The 16,061-nt window shown below is 35.3% G+C and overlaps 1 protein-coding gene across 1 annotated transcript in view; it reads right to left on the bottom strand.

Annotated features, from left to right (window-relative positions):
* LOC113509342 (uncharacterized) overlaps positions 1-10,211 on the bottom strand; it is a 43,036-nt gene extending 32,825 nt beyond the window's left edge. The window contains exons 1-15 of the mRNA XM_052895043.1: positions 10,175-10,211; positions 9,859-10,035; positions 9,149-9,258; positions 7,946-8,272; positions 7,317-7,501; positions 6,544-6,729; positions 6,093-6,228; positions 5,783-5,962; positions 5,358-5,628; positions 4,731-5,023; positions 4,249-4,425; positions 3,786-3,980; positions 2,938-3,123; positions 1,985-2,154; positions 413-627 (exon numbers count right to left, since the gene is read on the bottom strand). Coding sequence (XP_052751003.1) covers positions 413-627; positions 1,985-2,154; positions 2,938-3,123; positions 3,786-3,980; positions 4,249-4,425; positions 4,731-5,023; positions 5,358-5,628; positions 5,783-5,962; positions 6,093-6,228; positions 6,544-6,729; positions 7,317-7,501; positions 7,946-8,272; positions 9,149-9,258; positions 9,859-9,943 — 2,716 coding nt within the window. The 5' untranslated portion in view covers positions 9,944-10,035; positions 10,175-10,211. The remainder of the gene's footprint in view (positions 1-412; positions 628-1,984; positions 2,155-2,937; positions 3,124-3,785; positions 3,981-4,248; positions 4,426-4,730; positions 5,024-5,357; positions 5,629-5,782; positions 5,963-6,092; positions 6,229-6,543; positions 6,730-7,316; positions 7,502-7,945; positions 8,273-9,148; positions 9,259-9,858; positions 10,036-10,174) is intronic.
* Between the last annotated feature and the right edge of the window lie 5,850 nt (positions 10,212-16,061).

The raw sequence follows: 16,061 nt of genomic DNA, 5'->3' as shown, positions 1-16,061 counted from the left end.
TGTATTTTAGAACTTAGTAGTATTCACATTCTAGAAAATAGATCTATTGTTTGGTAATTTTATTTTAATGAAAAATCAAGAGCTCGGTAACCTATTCTGTAATATTCAGAGAGGAAGGGACAGGTTGATCAAAATGAAAACAGGTGATTTAGATTAAAGGTCTGAATCAGGTGGTAGATTATTTTCCTACCGGAAATGCTCCACAGTCATACAATTAATAATTTTTAGTTTTGACGCTGTGCAATGTAAAACAGAAAAAAATTATATTTTCCGAAAAGAATTACTACTGGTTTTTAGTTTAGAATAAAGGACTGAATTAGTTGTTTCAGTTTTTGATAAACTGCCCTTTACACCCTGTATAAAAAGGTTTAAGTAAATGCTACAGAAAAAAGATACGATTCTATGATCTCACCTTTGAGAAGGAATTCAAATTCGCCGTTGACAACCCTACCGGGGTAGTAAAGCGTGAATTGTCCACCGTGGTGCCAGGCACCCTTGTTGTCGAGTTGTACGTCCACAGATACCTTCTGCGAAGGGTCCCGGTTCGCGTCCCAGTTGAAGGCTGCGCTGAGGCGCTTCTGTTGTGGCGTCTTCCATTTTTGGTATGAGATATGCACGTCGCGAAGTCTGTAATACGATATTAAATTTTACACTTATTTATTTATTTTAATGAGGCACATAACAAATTATAACCATGTTAGGATTATATATAGTTAATTATGGTTTTTTACAATTTAGAAACATGTGTACGCAACATGATTAACATTTAGACATAACATTTCAATTTCGACACGTGGAAAACATAATAATTAGTAAACATTATATATAATTTACATTAAATGAAATTTACACCATAAAACTATCGCCATACAAGAAAAACAGCCCAGCCATCCTTAACATGAACTACATCACTAAATACTAGTAAAAGTACAAGTTCATGCCAAACGGCTCACTCACCCCCTGAATAATGACAGCTTCACGTTGAATATATCAATGAATTTAACTTAGATTAATAATCGAATTTTCCATAAGAACTATACTATGGTATTCTTCAAAAAGAGCATAATAAGATTTATTTAGTGTCGACAATGCGTGAGGCCCTAATATTGCAAGCGTTTATAAATTACGGAATCGTGTATCGTCAGATGTAAATATGTTTGTCACTATTGCAGTTATAGTTGTTGTTTTAGCCGTTTACTGTTCACTGCTAAAAATAGCTTCCTTCGTGAGGGAGGTTTTGTCAATAGTTGCCACGCTTGAATGGCGGGTTGATAATCACAGTTTGGCTTTTGGTGATGTTTTAAGAGGGACGCTGCTGCTCATCCCTCCACCATAAGGTCCCTTAGTCGCTTCTTATGATACTCACGGGATAGGAAGGGGTGGCCTATTCTATGCCGGGACCTAGACTGTTACCATTGCAGTACCTATTAAAATCTAGATATCTAGTTATAGTGCAAAAAACGGTCGACCAAATAATGTTTCCAGCAATAGCTTACTATATAATTATAACAACTTAAAAGTACGACTTATATCAAAACTCTAACATCTGCTATATTTTTTTTTATACAACTTAGAATGGCAAACAAGCTGACGGCCCACCTGATAGAAAGTGGTAACCGTCACCTATAGACATGAGCAGTACCATGTACATGACAGAGTTGACATGTTTCGCCCATGAATGTACCCCCCATGCGTTGCCATTCCTGAGGACTCAGGTGTTATTCCTCTATACTCAGTAAATTCACGCCATATCCCACCCTTTAAACTGAAACACAGCCATGCAAACAACTGCTTTACGGATATATCCAGTTTTAGCGTTAAAAACGGCCGTCCAAATAACGTTTCGAGCAATAGCTTAATACAAGTAATTTTCATAGCTTAAAAGTACGACTTATATCAAAACTATCTGATATCTGTCTCTATATGTGATCTTAGCCTAACTCCATCTGCGTATAAAACAATATCAGTATTACTAAGTACTTACTGGTCAATATGTATATCCATATTGAGGTTAGTGTTGTTATTGAGATCGGCGTTCAGGTTGACACTGTATGCCTTCCCGCTGACGTCCACTTCCGCGTACGTGGTGAAGTTATGCTCGGACAGCAAGACGTAACGCACTAGCGAACGGTATACGTCCGCATTGTACTCGCCCTAGATACATAAACAACTATAATAAAGCTCTATACATTTTTTCCCGAGTCTCTGGAAAAAAATTTTTTAGCGACATTTTTTAAGCTAGATACACATTCATCATCATATCAGTCTAACTGTCCACTGATGAACTTAAGCCTCCTTCTTGGGGGGTTCTACCAGTAGTTGTGACGCTTGGTAGGCAGATTTGCGGTTGCCAAAACCGCAGTTGGGCTTTAGAAATGTTTCCAGAAGGACGCTGCTGTCCATCCCTCGCTCTCCCTTAGTCAGCTCTTACGACACCCACAAGACAGTAAGGGGTAGTCTATTCTATACTGAGATCATACGACGAATACATATTGCCGAAATGCAATCATAACTTTGCAGATACAGTAAAGGGTTGCATAGACGTCGAAAGTTCTTCAGTGTACATTTTTCTCTATCATGAAAGAGTTCATCATACGTGCTACAGTTAGAGTTACTGCGTGCTGGCGAGTAGTCGGTTTTAGATACCGTTAGCATTCCTTTCTATTTGATAAATTGTATAATGGTGCCAATATAAAAAAAAATGCTGTCCTTTACTGTTAAAAATGCAATTATTTTAGTCATCATAAATGTAATGGAATTTTCTTAGTCTGCATTCATGGTAGTCATACTATGATGCTGATCATATCTAAACATAAGGATTATCAATTTCTATTAAGTGGGCCGTTAATTTATTCGTCAAATTCTAAATTATATAAAAATTCACATCTACTAAAATCTTGGAAATGTATTTTAGAAAAAATAACATTTTATAGTTACCTCTAATATGAAAGTGACTTGTCGATTATCCTGCGTGAAGCGGGCATCAGCGGCGATGTCTTTGAATTGCGTACTGGCCAGTAGAAGCTTCAAACGGTGCGAGGCCATATTCGTTTTGGACTGGTCTTGATACAGTGCATCGATGTTGAAGTCTGTCCCCGTAAACCACACGCCCACTGCGTTTACCTATATGAGATATAATTATAAAAATAGGAATTTTCCGAAAGTACTGCCGAGTTGAGATTTGAAGGAGGATGTTTGATACTGAATCACTTTTAAGCGGCTGAACAGATTCGAATAAAACTTTGTATTTAGATGGACTATATTATTTACAAAAAAATATACAGTACGTTTTATGACAACGTCCAAATTCTAGATGAACACTTGACTTAATACCAGATTGTAGTATTTTTACCAAAAGCTAGATTTTGTATAAATCTTGTGTGCATATTACAAAGGTTATGCAAGTAACTAACTGTGTTTCCATGACTGTTTTTCATTTGAAGCGCATACAGTAGTGACATTATAAGGTATGGAGGTATAATAGTTTTGACAGTACTCAAGAATGCAAACGAAGGATCCAGGAAATTATTCTGTGCTCCATGATGCTAACATTTCGCAGCAGGTGGATTGTTAGCTTGCTTACCGTTGTAAGTTATATAAATGCTGTAATGGAGATAAAAATACCATAGCAATATTTTGTACAGATGTCGTGTGCTTGGGTATCTCTGCTCCTATAGTGTTTTTTTCCATGAAATAACTGTGCTTATTGCTCATTTGGAGGACTATCAGTTTGTTTACCATTCTCAGTTATATAAAAAATAGTAGGAATAAAGTAGCATGCTCACCTGGAACTCGTTGGGCTGCTTTTCGTGGACCTTAGCATGGATGGTGCAGGGGTGCAGCGTAGGCAGCGTGACGTTGAGCTGCGCGTCCAGGTACAGCTGCGTGCCGGGTGGGTAGTACGCCTCGCCCCACACCGTGATCTCGCGCGACTTCGGGTTGAAGTTTAGCACGCATAGCGTCGAGTACTTCGCGCCCGCCTGCCATCGTAACATATTTATTAATCGATTTTCAGTCCCCGATCATCCGTGACATTGGAGAAATAACACCTTAGTTCTCAGAATACTAAAGTACGAATGGTACCATGGTCGTTACAATCAGTCCCTTTAAGATACACCCACAGTAACGTGTTTATTACGTAATGGCTATGGTGCTGATTGTACAATTAGAGTACTCAATGCTATACCATTGTGAATTATGTTTTAGAGCATCAAATTATATTTTAAAGTAAACGTTGGAATGGCTTACTTGTTCATACTGGAACTTCATGTCGATCAATTTCGGCCTTTTTAGTTTCAGCTGAGTGTCAAGTTTCAATCCATTAATCTTATCAAACCGTACAAAACTGAACGCAAACGCTGGCTCCAGAGCTTGTTGTTTCGATGCACTTACATTCAAACCGATGTCTACGTGGCTTGGAGTATTCTAAAAATATTTACGTTTATTTAACATTATGTCACCAAAACGTCAAGAATTCAGAATTGAGTAAGATATAGGAGAAGTTTACAAGGAGTTAGGGGCTACGACCTTCCTGACAATTTAACCTTCTTTTTTTATATAAGTGAGAATTATGAAACTAATGAAGGCATTACATAGCTACCACAGTACATACTGCCATAGGCGGGTCGGTATAGTTTTATTTCAAAGATTCTTTATGTGTATGGTTCAAATAAACTAACATATCAACATAACGTATGTAACTTGTTATCAACAAAAATAATATCTCTTACCATATTCTTTAACACCGCGTAGAAATCATAAACAGGATATGCCGAAAATTCCATAGATAATTCGCCGTACATGTCGTGTCTATATCCCAAGGTTCTTTCACTATAGACTGCCTCCATTTTTATGGTTTGTTTAGGGTTCTTGTAAAATTGGTAGTCGAGTTGTAATTTGGTACCATGTGTAGGTCCGTTTAACGTATAATAGCCGGTCATGTGACTAGCTAGCTGTCTGGTTTGGAAATCCGCCACTATATCACATTGGGTGACTCCGCCTTTGGACTTGAATTTAAAGTAACCTGAAAATTATAATTTTTAAACATTTCGTCTTTCACAAGATTAACATGGTTTCTTAATTTACTATCACTGGAAAGTGAACGTGACATTTAAATGGAATATTTTTAGGTTTGGTTTTAATTAACTACTAAATAATACTAAAGAACAGGCTTTATATTCAGGTCACATGCAGGTAAAGTAGATTAGAGAAAAAAAAATTATTGATAAAAAGTAAGACTTTAGTATTTTTTTCTTACTTTTATAAGGACATTTTGTATATGAATCCTGGTCACGGCACAAATTTTATATATAAGAACGATTGATTTTCCTTCACTAAAATGAAAAAAGCTCACTTACCAGTCAATTCGGCAACTCTTTCATTATCAACGACCCAGTAAGCGCGTGGCAACCAAACATAACCATGGTTGATGTCTTGTTTCTTTAATGACATCACCGTATCGAATTGCTTTCGACCATCCACATCCCAGCTAGCTTCAAATGACTTGTCTTGTTCTAAATTACGGTATAACGCTTTTGCTTTAAGCGTACTTTTAGCCGATTGGAGAGTAACAACAGCACTGGTTGTTGTATTGGAGAGGGTAAGTAATGCGTCGAACATACGTTTCTCCTGTAAACAGTGTAAATTTTTATTAAAATAAATAGTGAAGTACAGTAAAATTTATTATACAAATGCGATAATATAATAAATCTCACTGCGATCTGTTAGAAAGAAGAAAGCTTTTTGTTTGTCAAATTTTCATAGTGAAATGAAAACTACTTACCTTACTGTTAGGTGTATCAAAGGAGAATTCAATGATATTGGCGGTCTCGTTTTTGTCCCAATGATACTGGATCGTGTACGTCTTTGCTGAAGGATCAGCTTTTTCCAATGAGAGAATATATTTTGCTGGACCGCTCATTAAGAAATACGGAGCGTTGTGAAGATTGGTCATGTTGGGGAACTAGTTGAAAAGAATAATTATTAAAACGATGTATATAGTAAGTATACTTCGTACTTTTAGCGTCATTTAAAATGTCAACTATTATCAAAGGAATTATGCTCCAGTCAAAATTATTTATTTCATGACTTACCTGATAAGCTGCACACACTTTAACCCCTATGGCGTTGTCAAACGTGCCCCAACTGCATGTGTTTTGTTCGATACGATTCTGATTTAACCCTTGTTGCTGTAGCTCCTTATCGCCGTGCAAAATTATCAACTCTGACCTGAAAAGAAGAAATCATTCTGATTTATTTTAGAAAAGCATATGACAGTTGAAGATATATTTGATAAAAAGTAGTTACCGGTGTCCTCAAACACTCTTACCAGGAATAAAAACGCATGGAGGGGAGGGGTATCATGGTCGAAATAGTATACTCTGTCATGTCCATGATACTGTTCATGTCTAAAGGCGACAGTTACCACTTTTTATCAGGTGGGCCGTCTGCTTGTTTGCCATTCTTGTCGAATAAAAAAAAATATGCAATTTGAAATAGCAAATATAGTGACAGTTTTCAGTATCTTTATATTGTAAAACTTACTTGGCAGCGAATATCTCTTGCTTGTCAGCAGGCAGCGAGAGGTCAAGTCTAAGGCGTGAGCGAGAGCGAAGTGCGAGACGAGCCTCTACGCTAGTAGCCGTGTAGAGGCGAGCGTTCACCCGCGCCCCGCAGCTTGACAGCGCGTCGGCCCGAACACCCATTGTTGCCGCTATGTTCACAGCCACGCTAATCAACAGTATTAAGTTTTAGAATAGCCATACACGAGTAAATTTTTTATACAGCGCCACCTAGATCCAAACTAAGAAAAACGGTTACTATAGGCATCAGCCATACATTGATTTTTTTTTTGTGTAAACATGTAGTAAATGTCCATTATCACATTTTTATTAAGTTAATATGTAATCTCACAGGTATAAGACAGACAGTCCATTTACATAAACACATACAAACTTTATATTTGTAGATACTTGGTATGAGCGACTTGTATGTAGGTAGAATAAATGTGGTGTAAGAGAAGCGACTGAATAATAATGACGAAATCTCCAGAGGGCATCAGTACTAAAGTTATAGATTCAAAATTTAAAAACGCTAAAAAGTTATTAAAAATATAAAATAAAATAGTAGATATACTATTTGACTATGTATTTTATTTTTCAATGAATTCGAATGTAATACAATACTGCTTACTGTGGCAACTACTGGCAAATAGTGGGAAGTCTATGTTTAGCAGTGGGCAATTAACGGTTGATATGAGAATGGTGATGAATGTAATGTAAAAGTACAATTATATTATGAAATATATAGATATTTACCTCGGTCGAATTTTGCCCTCAAAGTCCAAGTTGCCCGCTTGTCTGAATTTATCGACGACCGTACCGGACATTTTGGTGTTGACATAGCTGGTACCCATGAGGTTCATCTCGAGAGGCAGCCCGCACCCAGTCGGCACAGAGAACGTTGTGTCCAGGAACAGCGATGCTTTATTATACGATATTTCCTGGAGAAAGACATTATGACATTTATCTGTGTATGCTTAAATTATTTTTAAGATCCTGGGCAACTAATTTTTTGTTTTAATAATGTCAAAACCTTTATATAATAAACTTAATCAAACTGTTAATAAGTCAAACATGCCGAAATATCCTTACACGGAGTTTCATATTTATGATAATTTATCGACTTTTGTCTAATGATAGTTAATTATTTTTATTAAATTGAAATTTGGGACAGTTTTAGGTGTACCTTTTGCATAAGTGAATGAGACTATTTATTTTTCTATATCATTGCACTTTAAATAATAAATAATAATGAATAATAAAATAATAATAAGAAGTAAATCGACATTATATTTATTTCGATTTAGCAGAATTATAAATAACAGATCTTATATTAATAATAGAAAAAAAAAATATCAATAATAGAAAAAAAACAGCATAATCACCTTCCCCGACAAAATTTCCAAAATTCTCAACTGTGGGTTCAGTCTTTCCAGTGATTTCCTTATTTCATCATCGCCTTCTGCACTCCAAAACGATATCTCGTTGCCGAACACTTTAATACCCAACTCTGCCATGGGAAAACGGTGCTTAAGTGCTTCATTTTTGTATCCGAGATCGTCGATTTTCGCTTGCACCTCATCCGCGTCGTTAGTCGATCGGAATACTCGCAATTTGTTTATATACTCGTTCACTTTAGTTTTCCCGAGCGGTCCGTTATCGCCAAAGAATTGCTCGAAGTAAGTTTCGAATCCTTCACCGCGAGCTTTAAGCTAAAATTTTATAAATACTATATTTAAAATACTCAATAAATACATCTACTAATATCTGCTGTGATTTGACCATGTAATAATTCAATATAGTTCCGCGAAAATACTCAGCATATTAATTTTATTATTTTATTATGTATTTGAGTACCTATGTGTTTGACTACCAATGTATTTGAGTACTTATGTATTTGAGTACTTATGTATTTGATACTTATGTATTTGAGTACTTATGTATTTGATACTTATGTATTTGAGTACCTATGTATTTTGAGTAATGAAATTAAGAGTTTGTGAAATACCATTTTAAGAGTGGGTTATATAGCAATATCTATACATTGTACTTATAACATATATTGACCTAATAACATATATTAACCATTTATAATATTAATATATAATATCGAAAATAAGAACCCGCTCGTAATGAATACAGATAGCCGACTAGTATGGTCCGATTGATATCGCAATGAGTGGTTATCAATGTCTAGCAGAACTCAATATATACATATCGGATATCACCCATCTCTAATTTTAAGTTACAAATATTTTATATTAAAATATGTAAAATGTATTTAAGAGATTATAATAGATAAAACAGACATAAATCAAAATAATAGTCATATTTATTATAATAGTATTTGGTTTTTTTTTTAATTATTTTGTAGTATGTGATGTTTATCGTATATATTATAAAATATATACGATAAATATCACAGAAAATGGTATGTATCAAAGTTGATGGAAAGAAGAGACTTCAGGCATTCGGTTCTAAATGTTAAGAAATTCTCTTTGCAAACTAACAAGGAAGCTAGCGTAAAAAAATGATAGCGTAAAAAGATTAATAAAAAATATAATATTAATTTTAAATTAAGATCCTACCTCAAATATATTTATGGATTCACCAAACATATCGACAGTCAAATTGAGCGACAAAGATCGTGGTATATACGAGTCGGGCGAGAATATAACATTGGCTTCGTAGTTGCCACCTGAAAAAATAAATAATGTATCGTTAAAAATTATCAATATTCTCTGATAAAAAATAAATAAATAAATAAGTAAAGCATGGTAATAGTACGGTAATTTCTTTCTTTCAGACATTTGGTTCCAGCAGTAGGTGTATAAGGAATAAGTATGTACCATTTTTTTTATGCGACTTACAGTGGTTATCTGGCTAAATGGTCCAGATGAACAGAAAGTGACCACAGTCGCCTATAGGTAGATACCATCACCAACATACAGCACAACATTATAGAATACTCTGCCATGTCCATGGTACGCGTCATTCGTTGGCTCTTCTATAAAGTATCCTTTTATATAATAGGAAAAACAAGCTAAAGTGGCAATGGGCTGCTCACATCGCTTGAAAAACCGACAAATGATAGGAATAAAGTTTCTTGAGAGAGGCTACGGTACGAGCAAATGCAGTGTAGGGTGACCTCTCACTAGATGGAGTAACGACCTTCAAGAACATTGCAGGAAGTCAGTGGATACAGGTGGCTCAGGACCGTTCCTTATGGCAGTCTATGGGAGAGGTTATAGTTGCATTATGGCGAAAACAATGCAATTTATAATGCAGAACAACTTACCAGCATTATACTGATCAAAGAACACACTCTGTTCGTAATTCCTAGAGAACATTCTGAAGTCGGGGCTGTCCTCGAGCTGCGGCATGGTGTGCCCAGAAAGCAGGCCTTGGATCTCCACGCGGGACGGTAGCGACGATTGCCCAATGTTGTTCAGGTGGCTCCATACAAATGTTGCCGCTGTTAAAGGACAATAAAGTTGATTATTAAACAAAATTTACAATATAATTAAGTTCTTATAGTTGGCTCAATTATAAGTTTGTTTATATTTTTATTACGTTCTATTAAAATTGGCAGGGTAAGAAGATACTGTCAATACCTTGGTTGACGGGTTCCCTTGAGCTATCTATGATCAAACACCTTGGTTAACAGCCCCCTCCCCCGAGCTCTCTATGATTAGACATCTTGATTGACGGGTTCCTCCGAGCTGTCTATGACCAAATACCTTCGTTGACAGACTCCATCAATGCTATGATTAGAAACCTTGGTTGACGAGTTGCCTCGAAGCTGTGTAGGATTCAAGCTGTTCATTACTAGATACCGTAGTTGATGGGTTTCCTGGAGCTGTCTATAATCAGATACGTTGGTTGCTAGGTACCCCCGAGCTGTCTATGACTAGATACCTTGGTTGACGGGTTCTCCCTGGAGCGCGCGCAGCACGGTGCGGATGGTGTGCAGCGTGGGGCAGCGCATGAACTGCAGGTACGCGCCCAGCCGGACTTCCAGCTGCGTGTACTGCGACCGGTACGTCTCCAAGAAGTACTCGCTGTTTGAATTGTCACATCACATTATTTTATTATTATTTCAACCATTAACTATCTCCTGCTGGAAATAAGCTTTCCCCATAAGGGGAGTTTTGCCAGTAGTTGTCACGTTTGGCAACTGCAGTTAGACTTTTACAGACGTTTTGATGGGATGCTGCTGCCATCCCTCGCCCTCTCTTAGTCGACTCTTACGGCATCCACAGGAAAAGAAAGGGTGGCCTATTCTATGCCGGGACCACATATTGCCCATCATACAACCACATTATTGTAAATATGTTAAATCAGTAAATTACCTACAATATCAGTTGTAGGCTACTATACTATACTAAGGAACGTCAAAAGACAATTACATTATAATTATCCTTAATAATATTACAAATGTGAAAATGAGTTTGTGTGTTTGTAATCTAACACCTGAACAGCTTAATCAATTACTATGAAATGTATACATATATACGAAATGTGTACATCTATTACTGGTGTGCATATATTACCATGTTTATATTATGTTCTATTGTAACAAACTATATGTAACACTTTTGATGTACTAATAAATAAATAAAATAAAATTATAGATAATAATTTATTTACTTATTACTAGCTTTTATCTGCGACTTTGTCCACGTGACCGAGATAAAAGTAGTCTATATAAGGACATAGACTAAACTAATAAACAAGAAATTACCTAAAATGATTTTTACAGCAACCAAGGATAACTTTGAATATAAAGTTTACCGTGTTTCAGCGCAGGGCGTTCTCCTGAACGCATCGATAGCTGTCAGTCTGATGGGCACAGGTACAAATTCATCACCGATTATGTTCATCAGCACGTCCGCAAACTCCTGATTGAAGCCACCGATGTTGCCGAGCGCTTTTATTGCTATCACCAACTGTAACGATATTAGGGTATTTAATTGGATATTTTCTATTTTTTCCTTAAGCATTTTACTAAAGTTATATCCCACATGTTAATAATCAATGATGACTGCCTTGCATACAATCCCTGGTAGGCATATTGCTTTGCGTAAACGAGGTCACGGTTTCGATTTTCGTTCGGACTAATTTAAGGAAACTTTCTAATTTGGCTTGCGTCTAGATCTTGGTACTGAAAGATGTACCACCAGATGTTCATTGTCTGATTCCTCATAAGACAGGATATCCTAGCTTGAGGACCAGTTGATTAATATGATTCAGTGGCAATAAGTGCCACTTTATTAGTAGTAAATGCACCGCCTACTTAAGTTTTAATTTTTAATTGACTGGTAGAGATGGCCATTAGGTGTTAAGCCCGCCATATGTACACTTATTTATATTATGTAATAGTGCATTGAAATTTAATCAGTCAAGTGAATTTAGGTTGCTTGTGAATAGTAGACAAATATTAAAATATTCTTCAAAATTAGAAAAAACTAATATAGGTTGTCTGGAAGAGATTGCTTAGCGATAATTTGACCTTTTGTATCACTTCTTATTAATAGTTACTGTATTTGTTATTTCTCTTTTTACTTGGTGCAATAAAGTGTAAATAAATAAATATAGACATAGACTAATTTTATTAAGTTTTGGAACAAATTTTAAACTAACTCTCTAATTATGAAAAACATCGATAACAAAAAATTTACTTGAGATGGTATAGGCTTGTCTCCTTGTATAGGCTTCATTCGTGCATTCTAATATATTCGGTGAAATGTGGACATATCAAGTGTTTTCCACAACGGTAACAGTCGACAAAAGCCTCAGACTAGGTACCCCATTAGAATTATAGTCGAGTGTAAATTTGTTTATTTTTTAATCTTAAATATAAATACTAACATTGGTTCTGTCTTCTCTCTCCGCGTTAACCAGACCCCTGGATATAATATCGTTCACAATATTTTGGAATTCTTCTAGTATTTTCTTTGGTATTTCTTCTTCACAACATTCACGTACTGTGGATAAAAAAAAAATATTAAAATAAACCTAATTATAAAGATATTTATGTTTGAATGCTTATTACTCATACATATATAATAATATGCTCAAACAACTAAATGAATTTAAATAAAATTTGGAACTCAAATAGGATTTTAAATTACACTTATAAAACCCTTCCTTTCCCATAGGTGTTGTAGGAGGCGACTATGGGTGGGCATGGAATGGGCAGCAGTGTCCCTTTTAAAATATCTCTAAAGCCAAACTGTAGTTGCCAATCTGCCTGTCAAGCGTGGCAACAACTGGTAACCCCCCCTCATTCTCAAACAAGTGGGCTTATGTTCAGCAGTGGATAGTTAGAGGCTGATATGATGATGATGATGACACTTATAAAAATAAAAATACTTAGAACATATTTTATCACGCGGTACCAGAGAAGCTGCATACAGCCAGCAACATATAATAAGTACTTACATATTGATTTTTGAAAAAAGTCATTGTTCAATAAATAATACATAAATGATATATTCATTAGTATGAATAGAGGTTATTGTATTTTACTCAAAGGGGCTTTGAAACGTCTTAAAATGAGCATCTGAGATTTTTATATATCACAAATTTAACGACAAGGGTGTTAGGAGTACTTACGTGATTTCCCGCTATTTCTGCAGTAGGAGTGAACCATGGACGACACGGTGAAACTTATGACTTTATCGTTCTTTTGCTTCTTCAGTAGTTCCAATGTACTATTCAACATTTCTAGTTTTGGTCTGAAAAACATATATTTTAGAACAATGATAAAATTATGATTTCTTTTAGAAAAAAAAAAAATCTGGAAGAGCGTTACTTTCTTCATTCACAGTATGCTCTCTGAATCCCATTACAGTCCAATTAAAGGGCACTGATTACTCCCTATACAATAAAATATATAATTTACTATTACCACACTTTGATCTATTTACGGTAGTAAAATTTAAACTAATATTATAAAGAGGAAGATTTGGTTTATTTATTTATTTATATTGTTTTGTACATTCACTGTTAATAAATTTTGTTATATGAATTAGTTTTTTTTTTGCGTATAATGGAATAAATTAAAAAGTACTTAACAGATTATAAAATATCTTTCATTTTAAACATTGTTGTTTTATTTAAAAAAAATATATATATATATATATATATATATATATATATATATATATATATATATATATATATATTTTTTTTTTTTTTTTGCCTAGTCCAGAACAGGCCTGTACAGCGTGTGTCGTCACCTGGGTATCATGGCCATGGACATGAGCCACTCGTGTCGTATGTTGCCGTCGACCGCGTCGCGCATGATCATGTCCTTGATGAGCTCCACCGAGCCAGCGCTCGCCACGTACGGCAGCGCGTCCATTATGTGCTTACTGCCAACAACAAGGGTATATATCTCAGTAGAATCATAAACAATGACTCTTCAAAAATGCTTATAATCATTGGCCTATTTAAAACTATTTTCCAGTGTGAGTCTGGCCCTTTAAAGTAGGCACATATATACTCTCAGCTACATGTTATTGCGTATAACTAAATGTCGCGGGAAGGAGAGGGTGGGGTGGAAGGGATTGTTAGTAATGCGGACTATCAATTAGCTAGCAATATATCATGTCAAGTCGACTTCCATGTGGTAAATCCTGGAAACCATCGTGCTGAATCTCAGGTGTATTCATTACGATGGGCTAACAGACCTACTTTTCCATTCTTACCTAACATCCCTCACTGGTACTCCGCCAGCATATGTTGTTAGCGCAATAGATAACCATTTCATTATCATCTATTAAAAAAAAAATACTGAAAGTTCCGTTCTGATCCTGGGGTGGGCAGCAGAAAATTCTGGAGAGGGCACGCCACCTATCACCCTTCTTAAATACACCTATGCTTATAACTAAGTTTATTCGAATAAAAATATTTTTATTATAATCCAGTGAGACGATTTTTTTAATGGATGATAATGGCATTCCATTATCATCCAGTAACTCCACCCGCGCTATCGGTATATACCGGTGGGGCACCAGTGAAGGATGATAGGTGAGGATGAAGTAGGTCAGTCAGCTCATCGTGACAAATTCAACAAGAATTAAAACCATGATATCTTTAAAGATATATTTATATACTGTAATAATATAATAATAATATAATTATAAAAGAAAATTAATGTAGGCTAATTAGATATTAATGCACACGCACGTGCACGCTCACACGTATGCACGCTCACACACATATATACGCTTGTAAAGATATAGGCCCTAAGAACAGAGTGCTAAATGCATCTATTCTCACATACACCTCTTGTTTTATCCAATTTATTTTGTTGTTTATGTTTTATATAATTTTTATATACAAGTTTTATATACTGTTAAATGTTTTCTAATTGTTTATACATATGTTTGTGCACTCCTCTAAGAGGTTGCAGATGTAAGCCTTTTTTCTGCAGTTTTCATTGGGGATAACTAACTCAGAATTGTTTTTTCGGTCTGTAGATGAACCTAGTGTTACTTGCTGAAGGCTTAAAGATTGTAGTTTTTTTTATAAAATATTAAAGGGCTAAAGAGTTTCTTTAAAAATTAATGTCTTACGTAGCCGCATCGCAGATAGATGGCGCCCTCGCCAGTAGTTGTGAGAGTGCGGGGTAGTGCAGCGGTCTGGCGGCGCGTACTAGACGACCCCAAAGCCCAACAGTGGAACTGCTGTCCATATTTTCATCAACGGTTGCATTTATTCAAATAAACTTACATTGCTGCCATTTTTTTTAATTTATCGTCGTTCGGAAAGCTGTCTCATCACAAGAAGTGATGCTTTTTAAATAATTTTATTATTATTTTACATTTTTAAGTTTAATTGTGTGAATACAAACCACCAATTAGAAATAAAAATTGTACATTATGTTAACAAAATCAAAATGGACAATTAATTAAGAATATAATATATATATTATAACAATATCGTGGTCATAGGAGAAGTATTCTTATTGACGAGGACACACATCTAAGACATTACAATACCTAAAAAGAATGGTAAATCCACTTGCGCTTTCGGTTACTGTTGGTGGGATATCAGTGAGTAATAATAGGTGAAGATGAAAAGATCATCAATATGTCAGGTTAACCTCATGTCATGATGGCATTCTTGCCTATTATTCCTTACTGGTACTCTGCCAGTGTAAAAAAATAGCGTAGCATCCCATATTCATCTAATTAAAATATACGTTTAATAAGCAAAGATAAGGCAATCAAGGATATTGAGACAGAAAAAAATAAGAATAATAATTAATAAGAATAAGAATAATAAAGATTTTAGGAGGTAGGATGCATTCATTTTTCAATTTTATTATAGTTAAACTGCTGAAGCCACTCTGTAACAGTTTTTTTTACACATATATTTATTGAGGGCGAAGATTGATACTTTTGAATTAATAATTTTATTTTTTATTATCTTTTTTTATGTACAACTTAGAATGGCTAATAAGCTGACGGCCCACCTGATAGAAAGTGG

Source organism: Galleria mellonella, unplaced genomic scaffold (assembly GCF_026898425.1).
Source record: "Galleria mellonella isolate WM207_F2 unplaced genomic scaffold, CSIRO_AGI_GalMel_v1 utg264, whole genome shotgun sequence".
Taxonomy (NCBI): domain Eukaryota; kingdom Metazoa; phylum Arthropoda; class Insecta; order Lepidoptera; family Pyralidae; genus Galleria; species Galleria mellonella.
Note: the sequence above shows the minus strand (reverse complement) of the source record. Positions and strands in the feature narration are given on the sequence as shown.